A 15161-nucleotide genomic window follows, 5' to 3' on the forward strand; every position below is an offset into this window, starting at 1 on the left:
GAACGAGGAAGTCAATTTCCGCCGATCATCCACTAGAGGTCGCTAGAAATAGTATCCAAGAGGAGACGTCTCAATGGCAGCAAAGCATTTAAAATAGTTTCAAAATGTTATCCCTTAATCTACTTGAGCAAAGTGGCATCAAAGCAATAAAATGTATTCCCGCGCATTCACCTTTTTTTTTGTCAATGTTTTTTCGGGGAGCCTTCTCCCGTTTTTCATGGAAAACACTTATTTGTGTTTTATTTTATTTTATTGATGATGATCATTGCTGTGTTATCTGATTATTTATTTAATTCTTGTGTGCCATCACTCAACATCACTTTTAATGAAACTGTTATTAGAACATGATTAATATGAATTAAGGATTTAAAAGAAGAAGAAGAAAAGGTCTCTTTGCATAGTGAGCATAGTAGCAGGCTGCTTTCTGTTAAGTAAATAAAGGACTTTTGCCGTGACGGTGTACGTGCTCATCTCCTTGCGCCACCATCCTGAGGGGCAACAGTGGCCCGGCTGCAGCAGGGACGGACGGCGGGCAGCATCCGCCTTTGTCTTTGGTGAGGAAGTAGAGGAGGGCGTTGAGCCACGCGTTGAAGGATGCCAGGGGCCGCGTGATCTTGTAGCACATGGATACGGTGGTCATGGTTTGGCACGGGACGCCCTTGCTCACCTTGAGCAGCAGGAAGAGGGTGCGGGTCACGTGGAAGGGGAAGAAGCACAGAGCGAAGAGCAGCGTGATGGTGACGATGGTGCGGATGGACTTGCGCCTGCGGCCGGCGTACGGCGAGTCGGCGCCCAGGAAGACGGAGACGCCGGCGGCGCTCTCCCTTCCGTCGCACGGGTGAGAATGCAGAGTCTTGAAGATGGTGAGCACCACGCGCGAGTAGCACCAGGCGATGACAGAGAAGGGCACGAAGAAGCCCAGCAGGTGCAGGACCACGCCGTACGGCACATAGTCAGAGAACTCTCGGTCGATGGCGTCGTCCCAGCAGTTGTCTACGCCGCCGGTGCGGGCCGTGCGGGCGAAGCGGAAAATGGGACAGGTGAGCGCGAAGACCACCGCCCACACCAACACGCACGTGCACTTGACAGCTTTTTTGGTCTCCAGGGCGATGACCCGCATGGGGTGGCAGATGCCCAGGTAGCGGTGCACCGAGATGCAGGTGAGGAAGAAGATGGAGCAGTAGAGGTTGAAGTAGAAGAGGAAGCGGACCAGGCGGCACATGAAGTCCCCGAAGACCCAGCGGTCGCGCATGACGTAGCTGGCAACCAGGAAGGGCAGCGACAAGCCGTACATGAAGTCGGTGGAGGCCAGGTTGACCATGTAGATGAGCGACGCGTTCCAGCGCTTGGTGCGGCGGAAGGAGCGGAACAGGACCACGGCGTTGAGCGACAGGCTGAAGACGAACGTGAACGAGTAGCAGATGGGCAGGAAGATGTACTTGTAGGACTCGTCGATGCTGCACAGCGGCAGGCTGCCGTTGTCGCGCGGGGCCGGCGTCATGGTCGAGGACGCGCCGCCGGAGGAACCGTCACTCTCGTCGACGTCGCGCCGCCGGAATACTAACCTGGAAGGCAGCGCAGGGGCGCGGTTAGCGGGGTGCGGACTGGAAAGGGGAAGTCAACCCAAACATTTTCTCTACAATATGTTCTATATAGCTTCACTAATCTAAACAAAATGTTCTGAGTTTGTTTGAATTTGAGTAAGGGTAAGTCAAACTTAAACATTTCTTGACAATAATATGTTATATGTAACTCACTAGTCTAAACATAACATTTTGATTCATATTACATTTGTAGAGTATGAAGCAAAATCCAGCTGTTTTTAGCCATCTCAGGCAACGACCAATTAAAGTTCACCTGTTTTCTGAAGCAGACCAATCACAGCTCACCTGTTTTCTGAAGCTGAGCTGTGATTGGTTGTTACATGAGACCTGAGCAACTGTGATGTCTTTTTCACTTGACAGCAAGTGGCAAAATGGATGCCTTCTGATATTGATTAAAACTGTTGGATTTTGCTGCTTAACTCATATTTCCACTATCGCGATATTAACCAGAATGCCGTATTTAGACTAGTGGGGATGCATAGAACATATTGTTGGCAATCATTTTTTTGGAGAGGGGGCGTTTGACTTCCACTTTAAAGGGATACTTGACTCATTGAGCCATTTTCAGCAGTAAAAAGTTAATGTTTTGTCCATAAATTTGATAACTTCATTTTTTTTTCATGTACAACTAATACGTTTAAAAAATATTTTTCCACTTGCAGTCAACTGAAGATGACATCACCTGTTCTGAGGAAGTAGGTAACGACCAATCATGGTTCACTTTGCTGACCAAACCCCAAAAACAGGTGAGCAGTGATTGGTCATTACTAATTTCCTCAGCACAGGAGACGTCATCTTCAGTCGACAGCAAGTGGAAAAATGTGTTTTTAAAGTTATTAATTATACAAGAAAAATAATGAAGTTATCAAATTAATCCCGGGCAAAATATTAACTTTTTACTGCTGAAAACGGCTCAATGAGTCAAGTATCCCTTTAAGCAGCTAAATCCACCAATTTTTTATCCATTTGAGGGGGCGGCCATTTTGCCACTTGTTATCGACTGAATCTAATATAGTGAAAACATTTTTTATTGTTCACCAGGGGGTTGAAAATGACATCACAGTTGCTCAGGGCTCAAGTAACAACCAATCACGGCTCACCTGCTTTATGAAGCCGAGAATTAGTAAATAAACAGTAATGTGGAAAATGATTTTGCGGTTTTGATAGCAACAGCCCTACAAAACAATGCGTGCAAGAAAAAAAGCCTATTTTGATATCAGGAGAAATAAAGAATATCCCAGAAAAAAACAAGTTGCCCCCCCATTCCGGCCCCCCTTTCCGTTGCTGACAGGGCTCTTTGCACAGCGCCTTTCACCTCCTGTTTTCCGTCCCCAAGGGTGTTTGCCTTCCTGCGGACGAGGGCACGCCGCTGCTGATTCGGTCTCTTCTCAGCCCATTAACTCAGCAATAAGTAACTACGCTCGCCTGGCGTCACGCCGCACGTTGTTGATCTTCCGCCACTTCCAAGAAAGCATCTCATGTACTGGCGGCTCATTAGCCTGAACGACGACATCGATGCTGTCTTACATTCAAGCAATCTTAGGCGATTGATCGTAGGATGCGGTTTTGCGTGGATGGGTAACAGGTGTCCTGGCTGGTCCACTCACAACATAACTTGAAGCAACCGGTTGATGTGGTCGACAAGGGGAAAAGAAGTCAAACAAGCTTTTTGTTCAATGTGCCCACGACAAAAAAGTCTTGCCTGGATGAATGATGAATTAACTTTGCTGCAGCTGTTGGTGTGTGTTTATGTGTGTGTGTGTGTGTGTGTGTGTGTGTGGGCTCATAAATACCTGCATCACTGCACACGTCCCACGACGACTCCATATGGCTTCTCTGCCGAATTCAGCTCATCGCAAAAATCCCAAAATGACGGCAAATCATCCACAGGTCAGACAAACACAAAAGATGTGCAAGTGTTCACAGGCGGAAAGAAGTTAGCACCTTCTTCTTCTTGTCGTCTTCTTCGCGCGTTGCCATGGCGATGCAGCCCCTCCCTTCCGCCCTCGGTGTCATCCCCCACTTGACCACCTGCGCGTGCGAGAGAGCGAGCAAGAGAGAGAGAGAGAGAGAGAGAGAGAAAGCCTGGCCTCCCTCTCATCTTGTTTTGCAGCCTATTTAATGCGGGGTGTCAAACATACGGCCCATGGGCCATAAGTGGCCCGTCAGGGGGTCCAATACGCCCCACAAAGATGATTTTTGAAAAGCGAGAGGAAAAAAAATTAAGGGCAATTTTTCAATCCTGGTAATGTTGTTACTAAACCACTTAAACGACTTTGGCTGTTGCACCAGGATTTGACGCCTGCTAAAGACGCACTTGTGAAGGTTAAAAGATGACTATTTTTTTGTCAAGAAATTTCAGAATGATCACATGATTTGCAACAAGTCAAAAAAAGGGAGTATTTTCAGAAGGTACTTGTGGTCATCTGCATTTTGGAATGTTTGCTGGCTGGGCCCACTTGACTGTGACTGTGACGCTTGAGCCAAAATGACCGACACCGGGCAGTTTTTTTGTCTTTCACAAATAAAGTGGAACACAAATTAAAAGCAACCCAAAAACAAAGTAAATAATAAGTAGAGAATGCAATCTCTGGAAAAAAACGCTTGTGAAAGGGTGAATGAAATAGTGTGGAATGAATTTTGAATGATATACATTGACCCGGAATGAGCTGAACAGTTTAATGTCGGACTGGTTTGAATTGGTCAATAAATGTAGAAATAAGAAGAGAAAAATAAGCAAAAAAAATCTTAATTTTATGTTTTATTTTGACGTTTTTAATACAAATTTAATCTGTCAAATAATGTAGAAATTAGAGGGAAAAAACAAACAAAAAATCTTATTTTTGGCTTTAAAAAAAATTATAAAAAAAAGATCTGTTGGGATAAGATGAATAGCTTAAAGTTGCCATCGCACAACAAGCATGTAAATATTAAGATTATCATGGGAGAATTGGACAAAATCTCAGCTGGACCAGTTGTTAGTCAGTGTCAAGGCACATTCACATCCATCCATCCATCCTCTATCGCTTATCCTAGGTCGGGTCTTGGGGGCAACTTACTTTAGCAAGGAAGCCCAGAATTCTCTCTCCCCAGCCACTTCAACCAGCTCCTCCGGCAGGATACCAAAGCGTTCCCACGCCAGCCGAGAGACATAGTCTCTTTAGCGCGTCCTGGGTCGTCCCCGGGGCCTCTCGCCGGTGGGACATGCCCGGAACACCTCTCCAGGGAGGCATCCAGAAGGCATCCGAACCAGATGCCCGAGCCACCTCAACTGGTTCCTCTCAACGCGGAGGAGCAGAGGCTCTACTCCTAGTCCCTCCCGGATGACCGAACTTCTCACCCTATCTCTAAGGGAGAGCCCGGACACCCTGCGGAGGAAACTCTTTTCGGCCGCTTGTATCCGGGATCTTGTTCCTTCGGTCACGACCCACAGCTCGTGACCATAGGTGAGGGTAGGGCAAGCCGGTACCTGTCAGCTGCTTCCGGATTCCCACAGGCCAAAAAGCCCCGATAAGACTCCTTCTTCAGCTTGACGTTATCCCTTGGTTCGAGGATTGCCGCCCAAACACGCACCGACCGCCTTACGGCCACAGCTCCGATCGTCCGCCTCAATAATTCATATTTAGTTAAAGAAATTCTAATTGGATTTGAATTGCTTTGCATGGATTTCATTGAGAAGACGTCACGATGATGTCAACAGAGTTTAATATTTGTAAACAAACTGAACATAAACAAGTGGACCTCACTTTTTTCAGTCCAAATGGCGCTCATGCTAAGCTAACATATAGAGACGGAAAACATCGACTGCATTAGTTGATCCTTATGGATCGTCCTTGTGGATATAAAAAGCTTGTTGTGTAAAATTCCCTTTTGTTTAAGAAAAAAAACACGTTTTGTGGCACACAATCGTGTTAAAATGGCCAAAGTCATTCCCGTCGTCATCGGACGTTCTTACTCATGGAGTGATTTGCTCGCGTTCTTCTTCTTCGTCAGCCGTGCGCGCCGCCCAGCAGGCCCCCCAAGGACGTGAGGTCCTGAAGCTCCAGCAGCATGGCATCCTGCTCCGTCCTCAACTGGTCTCGCACCTGCAACCCGGCCACCAGATCCGAGTTCAACTCTGAGGCACAGCAAAGATGGCCGTCAACATCTCATTCAGTATGTGTGCTTTAAAAAAATATTTTTGTCTTACAATCAATTAATAAGGCATTAGAAAAGACGTCTAAATGAATGTAGTCCTAGCATTGCTGACGTCCGCATGTACAGACCTTGTACAGTTTGAGTGAGGAAGGATCGTTGCGCGCGGAGCTCCCTGAGGCTCAACTTGGGCACGTCGCCACGCTCCAACAGTCTCCCGCGGACTGGTGGGTTGGCGCCAGGTGGATTCTGAGGGGGCGGGCAAATATGATCGTCAAAAGAGAAGAGCCAGCAGGCTTTTTTTGTCACTCACCGCCGGCTTGTGGTCCGCTCGCAGTCGCTCTCGCAGTTTCCTCCAGGTGTTCCGGAAGCCTCTGGACTTGCTTTTCTCCGACTTGGCCGGCGGCGCGGCAGTCTTGTGACCCACGACGACGCTTCCTTTCTATGCCAGTGTGCAAAATAATATAGAGATGCTGCATTTGTACTGTATTTTGCCACCTACTGCAAAAAAAAAAATGTAAAAGTATTTGTCCTCTTCTCAAATTCTCATTGTTACAAGCTCATGTAAGAAATGCCGTTTTGAAATGGTGACTTCACGCACAAGGCCGCTTTAACCCTGGAGAATCCACGGGGTCAAATTTGACCCCTATAAACTCTGCTACTCAAATAACAAAGACCTTCTTTTTTTTTTTACTTCAAAAGTCCAGAGTGCCACTTCTGACCCCTGCATGGGGCCATCTAGTGGATGAATATTGCACTTACATGAGCCAGAGTGGTGGTGACAAGATGGCTGGCAACATGCTGTTTTGTTGAGCTGGAAATCAATCCAAACAAAACCATCTTCTCAGCAAACCATCAGATGGTAAAATTGTGTTTTTTTTGTTAATCTATTTCATATCATGTTGCAGAATGCCTAAGAGTATGTTTTATATATATATATTGATAAATTAGCAACTCTGAGCTAGTTCAAAAAACAAGGGTTAAAATTGAAAAAACATATATGTTGGTGTTCAGTGAACTTATAGCAGTCATTTAATGTATAATTCATAATTTTCCAAAGAAGAAAAGGGTTCTTGGGTTCTCCAGGGTCAATGCAAGGACTTACCTGGGCTGCAGCCCAGGGGCCTACAGTCGTCAGGGGCCTATCAGAATTATTATTAAAAAAACATTTAAAAAAGGATAATTTGTTGATTTTTCTGTCAATCGTGCATGAGATGACCAACCTGCGGCCGCAGATGATTCTGTGCATCGCTGTGGTCGTAATAGGGTGTGTCCCAAGAGAGGGCCTATCAGAGGTCTTAGCAGTTTCATATACTATTGTGCCACTTGTTCAACTTTCTGTCAGTCACTTCGCCGCTGTACCAATTTACTAACCACGCCCATTCCGCCAGGAGGGTTTATCAATACAGTTAATGGCGAGCGAGGAAAGACGGCTAAAAAAGTTTTAGAGCGGCGCTCAAAAAAAGGTTAAAAGGGAAAAAGAGTGCCGTGTCAAAGAGCTAATGGGCCAAATTCCCAAGCTCACTGGGTTTTTAAGACGCAAAAACGCAGGCTTTGGCGAAGAAGGAGCAGGGGAAGTGGGCCGCACCACCAGCTGCAGCAAACAGCGCCCAGCCAGTCCGGAGGAGCAGAACCCGGGGCATTTGACGGAGAAAAAGGACGACAAAGATGAAGCCACTCCTAAAGAGGATCCGGTTCATCCTGCTGCTGCTCTAGGAGGGGACACGGACTCGGACGACCCTTATGACACACATCCCGCTCGATGGGGACACCCTTTAGTTGTCGAAGATAAGGTGCGTGCATACTTGGCTAGAATTTTAAACACCAGAGATGTTTTTTCTCCAGACCGCACTTTACACAAACACTTACTAATAGGGAAAGTGTGCAAAGAGAATGTCTGTGAAATTCCCCTCAAAGTGGCAACAAATTTTGCTATGCATGCAAAGTTTTGGGGGGTAAAAAAAGAGCTAAATCAGCATTTTCTGCATCAGGATTTTCTGATTGGAAACAAGCAGATGAGCGATTACGTGAATGGCCATGATAGCTTTTTTTAACGAGTCAGCTGCACACAGTGTGGTGGATTCTGAACTATGAATGTCAGTATTGGTCTTATCTGATTTTTTTTGTCAGAGTGGGGACTGGCTTTTAGAGAAAGCATCCACCAATTTGGTAATGTCCACAATGGTAACTATTTGGTATGTATGAAACTGTTAAGCCAATTTGACCCTTTTTTGAAATCCCACATGGAAAAATATGGAAATACAGGAAGTGGAACACCCTCATATTTATCTTTAAATGTGTGTGAGGAATTTATCGATCTGATGGGTAAAAAAGTGCTATCTGAAATTGTTGGTGAAATATTTCTCCATTAGTGTTGACATTTCCCATGTTGATCAGACGCCATTTATACTAAGATTTGTGTCACCAGATGGTTGCATTGAAGAGCGCTTTGTAAAAATGTTGCCAATAGTAAGGCACACTGGTAAAAGCCTGTTCCAGTCACTAACAAGTGTTTTAGAAGAGATGGGGGTTGATATTGCAAATTGCAGGGGGCGGTGCTATGATAATGCCAGCAATATGTCTGGAGCCTACAAAGGGGTACAAGCACGCTTGAGGAAAATCAACCCCCAGGCTGAGTGGGTGCCATGATTTGTTTGTCAATGGTGGAAAAATAAGCAGCGCATCTCGGTTAGGGTTTGGGAGGGGGGCCTATACTTGATGGTTAGCCCCGGAGCCTATGAGTAGGGAAAAGCAGCTCTGTTCACGCACCAGGGTAGCGCTTGCGTCTCCCCCCTCTCTCTCTCGCTCTTCCTCTTCGTCGTCACTCTCGCTGTTGTTGATGAAGCAGAGCTGAAGGTTCATCTGTGTCTGCAGCCTGGGCGGCGCAAACAACAACAGCAAAATGAGCGTGCGGAAGACTTGGCAAAGGTTCAATCGGTTTGGCTACCGTGAACCGAGGGCCGACACGTCTCCGTTGTCCTCGCAGCGGTCCTGCTGGTCCTGCCAGTCCCAGCGGTCATGGTGACGGCGATGGCGTCGGCGACCGTCCTCCCAGCTCTCTCGCTCGCCACCTTCTTGTTCGCCCATGCAGCTGACGGGAGCTCGGCCCCGCTCCAGGGACGCCGCGCCGCTCTGAGCGGCAAAAAACACCAAAATCACAAACAGTCTTGGTGTCTAACCATGAATGACCAACAGCGTGCTGACTCATTTCATCTTGTTTATCTAAGTTCGTTGTTTTGTATGTTTCTTGTTTAATTAGCTGGGCGAGCGGCTAACCTTTGCAATTTTGTCTTTCTTCTCCTCTTCTTGTTTCTCCAGCTCAGCGATGCGAAGACTCAGAGCCTCCCAGTGCATGATGGGAAGGCCCAGCTCATCCCGGGGCTCCTGGGCGTGGTCGCTGTCCTTGTCCGTGTCATCTCCGCACTGCCTCCACCGCTCCTTGTCGCCGGCTTCCATCTCGTCAGCGCCTTGGCATCTTTTCTTCAAAGCAGATAAAGCAGAAGTTATCAGGTTTCCATTCATTTTTATTCATTTTTTTCCATTTCTTTCAGGCTAAAGTCCAAATATTACATTAAAGTTCAACAAGGGAAGAACAATGTAAAGTACAACTTGTAATATGGAAAAATTACAAATTTTAATAGAACACATCTTGATGCTCAGGAAAAATAAGTCTATAAAAATGTCTTGTAAAAAAAAAGAAGAAGACTTTCTTAAATTGGAGATGTCAGCTTTATGAAATGATGCGTCCAAATCACGTCCAGAGCTTTTTCATTGGCTCAAACAAAAGTAAGAACGAGTCATTAGTTTAGAACATTTGTTTGGAATGCACTGGGGTAAAACATTTAATTGCAAATTATTTGGCGGAGCACATTTAGACAATTTGGAGTCGATGTTTTTGGATGCTATATGGAAAGCACTTGTACACATGCTGCCAGCTTAAACTGGTAATTGCAGTTGAATGGTAAAAGTTGTTTAGTTTTGGAAATATTAGGGGCGGGGCAGGTCGGAGAGGTTGTGGGTTTCAAATAGTTTTCAGTCGTCACGGTCTTTCGTTTGCTCACCAATGTCGTCGGACACTTGAAGCGGTGTCTTACTTACTTTTACCAGTTGCTTGGCCGCCGTCGTGCTTTTGTTTGCCTCATTCTTCGCATCTGCACCGCTCGACAAAGTCCAAAATAAGAAATCCAAAACCTTTGGTAGGGCTTCAAGCCTTGGCGGTTGTTTTTGGGCGTCTTTTGGTTGCCTTTCGACGACTTTTATGAACTTTGCTGTCGTCAAACAAAAGACGCAAACTCCAATCTTGTGGAATTTCACGCAAAGATGCAAACGTGTGTGTCATTTCCGGCGGGCCCTTCAAAACAAAAGTGCAGCTCCCGCCATTTAGCATTTCTATCAACAGAGCTTGACGATTGCGCAACACTGACGGACGATTATACAAGGATTCCTTTATTAAAAACAACTTATATTGCATATTTTCTGTCCTCGTCACACATTATAAGACAAGGAAAATTTAAACCCAATTCCACGTATAAACCACAATTGGCCAAACCAAACAAAAATTTGACACAATAGTTTATAATCAAACACAGCAGAAGTCTTATTCAAGGACACTGTACAAATTCAATAAGTTACGCACCTAACGGACAGAAGCTCTCAAGTCATCTTAATGTCATTCAAACAAACACCACTAGATGGTGCCCTCCAGTCAAGCTTAAATGTTCACAGCTTTTTCTTGCCAGCCAGCCAGCCAACCATTCATCCATCCATCCATGACCTGAACAAATTGGCCAGTCTGCTTTTTGTTGTTGTCAACATCATATTTATTGATTGATGTGTTGATGTCGTTATGACTGGAAGTCTCCAGGCTGCAACTATGCACATTTGACAACAGTTGCGGATGTTAACGCAGCCCTGGCAGCTCCCACATGATGATGAGATGGACGTTGCACGTTCTTCCCAGCTCACTCTCTGCCATCATTGTCGTTGTGCTTGTAACGGTAAGTCACAGACGGTCACATGCCACGAGTTGTTCTAGTCATCCAGAAAGAAGTAGTTCCCACTCTTTTTCTGTTCTGTGTCCTGTAAATTGAAGAAGACAATGTGGTCAAAGTTTGGGGGGGGGGATTACGATTTGCGTCAACACATTGACGTGAGGCTACCTTGATGGAATTGTGTTTGTTGATGCGTGGCCTAAAATTGTTGGGATCTCTGCGGAATGTGATCTCCAGCAGAGACAGGAAGCGGTTCATGCCGGCCAAGAGACCCTGCGGACTGACACACACACACACACACACCTTTGGATGTCCAGTAAGCACCACAAACATGTCAACACTTCTCCTTGGCATGCTTGCCGGAGGAAGCGCATGAAACCGCTGCTTGCTCGCGACCCAAATGGGGACGAATAACGGCGAAAATTGACACGTGGGTGAAGAAGTTGGTTGACGTCTCTTACGTGTTGGCGGCCGTGTGTCTGGAAGGAATCCCGTCGAAGACGATGACGCGGTCCGCCAGGTACGTGGCCATGATGAAGTCGTGCTCCACCACGAATGCCGTCTTCTTGGCGTGCAGGATGTACCTGCGACGCATGCGCATGTGAGACACACACACACACACACACACACACACACACACACACACACACACACACACACACACACACACACACACACACACACACACACACACACACACACACACACACACACACAGGCTTTCGGGTACCTCTTGATAACCCTGGCTGCCATCAACCTCTGCTCGGAATCAAGGTAGGCCGAGGGTTCGTCGATGAGGTAGACGTCAGCCGGTTTGCCCAAACACAAGGTGAGCGCCACTCTCTGCAGTTCACCACCCGAAAGGTTCTGGACCTGATGGAGGGAGAGGGTAGATAGATAGATGTATAGATAGATATGAAACTCATATCACTCGCACCGGGGTCACGGTTGGGCATGTGGCCTTCTTACGTCCTGGTCGATGATGCTCTCGATCTGCATAGGCTTCATGACATCCGTGATGAACTGAGGGTGCGTGTAGGCGTCTCGGATCTTTTCGTGCAGAAGAGCACGGACGCTGCCCTGAGGAATGCCGCCACACACACATGCACATTATTGAGCGTTTACAGCAATATGGCAATCAAGTAGCCAACTCTACCGTGTACGCACCTTGAACTTCGGACTGATGGTCTGAGGCTTGTAGCTCACATTGAGGATGGGCACGTCACCTTGCCAACACAAATGCACACGTTATAAGCAGGGCGGGCGTGAAGTCTCACACACTAGCGTGACACACGGTTTGGTCACCTCCGCCATCCGGTTTGAGCCCTCCGGCCAACATCCTGATGAAGGTGGTTTTTCCTGTGCCTGCATACACAACAAGTCATGTTCACAAGTGCTGTGTTGTTACGCGGTGGCGGTCCTGGTGGCGTACCGTTCTCCCCCAGCATAACCATGATCTCAGAGTCGGTGAACTCTCCTGCCCTGATCTCCAGGGTGAACTCGCCCATGGTTTTGGCCATGTTAGGATACTATCGAGACACAAAGGTGGGCGGGGGGATGCGTAAATTAGCTTTCCAAACGGGAAATGTGAAGAAAAGCAAGACAAGGGCAAAGCTGGCACTGACCTGGTAGTGCCGAAGCCGCTTGACTTCCTCCTCGTTCGCCGTCTCGGCTACTTTGAAGACCAGGGAGGTCTCGCGGAAGCGCAGGTTCTCCGTGGGAACGTAACCGTCCAGGAAGATGTTGATGCCTGAGGGCCGTGACAGCACCTCGTCACGTTAGCATTAGCGGACTCAGAAGGACGGCTGGGCGCTTACCTTCTCGCACGCTGAAGGGCATGGTGACCACTCCGTAGGCGCTCGGGACGCCGTAAAGGCAGCAGATGAAGTCCGACAAGTAATCCAACACACTCAAGTCGTGTTCCACCACAATGATGTACCTGCACGCATGAATGAAACCAATGCCAGTCTGTTCCAGCCTCGTAAGACGCACCACCATTTTATGGTTGCGTGTTTTTAACTTGATGACATTCCCATTGGTCAACTTGTAGCCAATCTTAGCACGCACCTGTCTGGGGTGATGAGCGAGCGGATGGTGATGGCGGCCTTCAGCCTCTGTTTGACATCCAGATAACTGGACGGCTCATCAAACATAAAACTGCAGGAGAAGAAGCACACGTGTGAGTACGACGGCGGCGAGAGCGGCGGCGGCTACGGCATCTCGTTTCTTACATGTCGGCTCTCTGGATGCAGACGACGGCGCAGGCGAACCTCTGCAGCTCTCCTCCTGAAAGGTCCTCCACGTTCCTCTCGCGCAGGTGACTCAGATCTGCCCGGCAACAAGAAAACCAATCACGACGTGTCCTATCAATTCCTGGACTATGGGCTGGACTCTTCGGTGGTCATACCGAGCTGCCGGCAAACCAGATCCTGCGTGTCCATGTCATCTTTTCGGCTCAGGATGGCACCAACTGATCCCTGCGGTGACAAAGTGACGATTGCAACCACGAGCGGACCTGTAGTGATGCCGCGCCATGCCGGACAGCGGCTGGCCAATCTTTACCTTAACGGTCTTGGGGATCTGGTCCACGTACTGCGGCTTGACGATGGCACGCAGGTCGTCCTCCAGGATTTTGGTGAAGTAATTCTGCAACTCCGAGCCACGAAAGTAGGTCAGGATCTCCTGCCAGTCTGGAGGATTCTGGAACGTAAAAGCATTGTGGCTTCACTTCCTGTCTGTGTGAGCAAGTGTGTGGCAAATGAAATTCAAAACTAAAATTTCTGAAAAACCTCATGCATGGTGTGCAAGAGACAGAGCGAGAACTCACATCAAACTTGCCCAGGTTGGGTTTTTGTTTGCCTGCCAGGATCTTAAGCGCCGTGGACTTGCCGATACCGTTGGTCCCCACCAGCCCCAAAACCTCCCCCGGTCTGGGAATGGGCAGCCTGCGCGCAAACAGCAGTCGGTTCTAAGCAACTTTGCCAAATGGAGTCCGAGCTCTCCACATACCGGTGCAGTTTGAAGGAATTGGCGCAGTATCTGTGTGTGGTTTCTTTCTCCAAGTTACTGGGCAGGTTGACGATGGACAGAGCCCCAAATGGACATTTCTGCAACAACACCGCTGTGTCACTCAAAGGAGATTGGGGAGGGAGTGCTGGTTTCGTACCTTGATGCAGATGCCGCATCCGATGCAAAGTGACTCAGAGATCCACACGATTTTACTCTGCGGGGTCACCTCGATACACAGCTTCCCTGTGGACGGACATAAGCTGGTTAGCGTCCTTGCCAGGATACCAGACCCGTCCGTCCCCTTGCTACTGACTCACCCATGCGGACAACCGGGCAGCTCTTCTTGCATTCTTGCCGACATTTCTTGGGTTTGCATTTGTCGTGGTTGACAATGGCGATCCTGGTGTTTTTATCTGCCATGGTGGGTCACTTCTATGATGGAGGCCGGGACCCGCCGAGCTGAGGACAAGATGAAGACACCAAATTGACATTAGGAAGCAAAAGTGCTGCAAAACATAACACGGAGTTAACAAAAATAAATAAATCTTAGGAGGCTACAAAATGATTCAAACAAAATCATGTAAACTACTGTAAAAAGATGCATCCGTGCGTCATACAAAACAAACAATAAGACAAATTTAGATGTGAAGATAGCCTACTTGACACGCTAATAATGAAGAGTGCCAATGAGACATTCGATGGAGCCAGGCTCACTTTGCTTGTGGAGATGCGCCATAATTGAAAATGCTCGCCACGTTCAGCGCGCATCGCAACCACGCCAACCAAAATGCGCGTGTGTGTGAATCAATCCGCGACAACACAGACTGGAGTAGAGAACATGTACATGTACATGTACATGAACATGAACGTGTCGTGTAGTGTAGTGTAGCGTTCTTGTTGTGGCCTTAGCATTTAGCATTTAGCTTGGGTGTGCGGCCTTCGCTTGTTATCTTTGACAGCAGCTGGCTCGCCACCGCACTAAGTGCCCCCCTGAACAAATTCCCTGCTTTAGGTTCTAACGTAGCGGTATAAAGACGCCGGCTCACCCCACTTAGGTCCAGCGGATCCGAATTTGGACGAACAAAAGGAGGACGAGAAAAGAAAAGGTAAAATTTCGGGAGAAACTTCTCCCGAGCAACGTGTTCCCTTCCTGGATGCCGGCCGGAAAGATGGCGTCTTCTGCGCAGTGCGCACATAGCGCGCGACGGAGTCGTGGGTGACGTCACTGACACGAGACAGGGAGTGCTCCAAATGTTCCACATTTTGAGCTGTCATATTATTTTCTTTATGAACGACTTGCATTTATGTCTTTCATATATTATCATTTTATTATTGTGAAGTCTTTTACTGTGATTATTGTGATTTGATTTTCATCCCAACCGTTCCGATTCACAGATAACTTTTGATGAAACCAACAACACCA

The 15161-nt window shown here is 47.5% G+C and overlaps 3 protein-coding genes across 5 annotated transcripts; all 3 read right to left on the reverse strand.

Moving 5' to 3' along the window:
* Nucleotides 1-291: 291 nt before the first annotated feature.
* Nucleotides 292-5170, reverse strand: LOC144035207 (P2Y purinoceptor 3). The gene is made up of 2 exons (XM_077544733.1): nt 3398-5170; nt 292-1565 (listed from the first exon to the last, which is right to left on the reverse strand). Exon 2 carries the CDS (start codon nt 1499-1501, stop codon nt 428-430), a length of 1074 nt encoding a protein of 357 aa, XP_077400859.1. The 5' UTR covers nt 1502-1565; nt 3398-5170; the 3' UTR covers nt 292-427.
* Nucleotides 5171-5292: 122 nt separating this feature from the next.
* On the reverse strand, nt 5293-10107 carry LOC144035208 (schwannomin-interacting protein 1). 3 transcript variants are annotated; one of them, XM_077544735.1, is made up of 7 exons: nt 9837-10107; nt 9015-9213; nt 8686-8870; nt 8508-8613; nt 6052-6180; nt 5870-5987; nt 5293-5689 (listed from the first exon to the last, which is right to left on the reverse strand). In XM_077544735.1, the coding sequence occupies exons 2-7, from the start codon at nt 9192-9194 to the stop codon at nt 5556-5558; spliced, it is 852 nt and encodes a 283-aa protein (XP_077400861.1). In that variant the 5' UTR covers nt 9195-9213; nt 9837-10107; the 3' UTR covers nt 5293-5555. The 3 variants fall into 3 exon arrangements, with proteins under 3 accessions (XP_077400861.1, XP_077400860.1, XP_077400862.1); XM_077544734.1 differs by having other exon boundaries at nt 9015-9218; nt 9837-10104; XM_077544736.1 differs by having other exon boundaries at nt 5293-5721; nt 9015-9218; nt 9837-10102.
* A 278-nt stretch (nt 10108-10385) lies between these two features.
* abce1 (ATP-binding cassette, sub-family E (OABP), member 1) lies at nt 10386-14951 on the reverse strand. The gene is made up of 19 exons (XM_077544732.1): nt 14785-14951; nt 14056-14197; nt 13896-13981; nt 13739-13836; nt 13557-13674; nt 13292-13429; nt 13137-13206; nt 12961-13057; nt 12797-12886; nt 12547-12668; nt 12355-12479; nt 12162-12258; nt 12035-12094; nt 11897-11955; nt 11699-11809; nt 11460-11602; nt 11191-11313; nt 10898-11009; nt 10386-10817 (listed from the first exon to the last, which is right to left on the reverse strand). Exons 2-19 carry the CDS (start codon nt 14156-14158, stop codon nt 10770-10772), a joined length of 1800 nt encoding a protein of 599 aa, XP_077400858.1. The 5' UTR covers nt 14159-14197; nt 14785-14951; the 3' UTR covers nt 10386-10769.
* Between the last annotated feature and the right edge of the window lie 210 nt (nt 14952-15161).

Source organism: Vanacampus margaritifer, chromosome 15, assembly GCF_051991255.1.
Source record: "Vanacampus margaritifer isolate UIUO_Vmar chromosome 15, RoL_Vmar_1.0, whole genome shotgun sequence".
Classification (NCBI taxonomy): domain Eukaryota; kingdom Metazoa; phylum Chordata; class Actinopteri; order Syngnathiformes; family Syngnathidae; genus Vanacampus; species Vanacampus margaritifer.

Coding starts and splice junctions, on each gene's coding strand:
- LOC144035207 (XM_077544733.1), bottom strand. CDS start 1,501: ATGACGCCGGCCCCGCGCGACAACGGCAGCCTGCCGCTGTGCAGCATC.
- LOC144035208 (XM_077544735.1), bottom strand. CDS start 9,194: ATGGAAGCCGGCGACAAGGAGCGGTGGAGGCAGTGCGGAGATGACACG. Junction 8,871..9,014: donor AGAAAGACAAAATTGCAAAG/GTTAGCCGCTCG, acceptor TTTGCCGCTCAG/AGCGGCGCGGCGTCCCTGGA. Junction 8,614..8,685: donor GTGTCGGCCCTCGGTTCACG/GTAGCCAAACCG, acceptor TGCGCCGCCCAG/GCTGCAGACACAGATGAACC.
- abce1 (XM_077544732.1), bottom strand. CDS start 14,158: ATGGCAGATAAAAACACCAGGATCGCCATTGTCAACCACGACAAATGC. Junction 13,982..14,055: donor CTGCCCGGTTGTCCGCATGG/GTGAGTCAGTAG, acceptor GTCCGTCCACAG/GGAAGCTGTGTATCGAGGTG. Junction 13,058..13,136: donor TCTGGTTTGCCGGCAGCTCG/GTATGACCACCG, acceptor GTTGCCGGGCAG/ATCTGAGTCACCTGCGCGAG.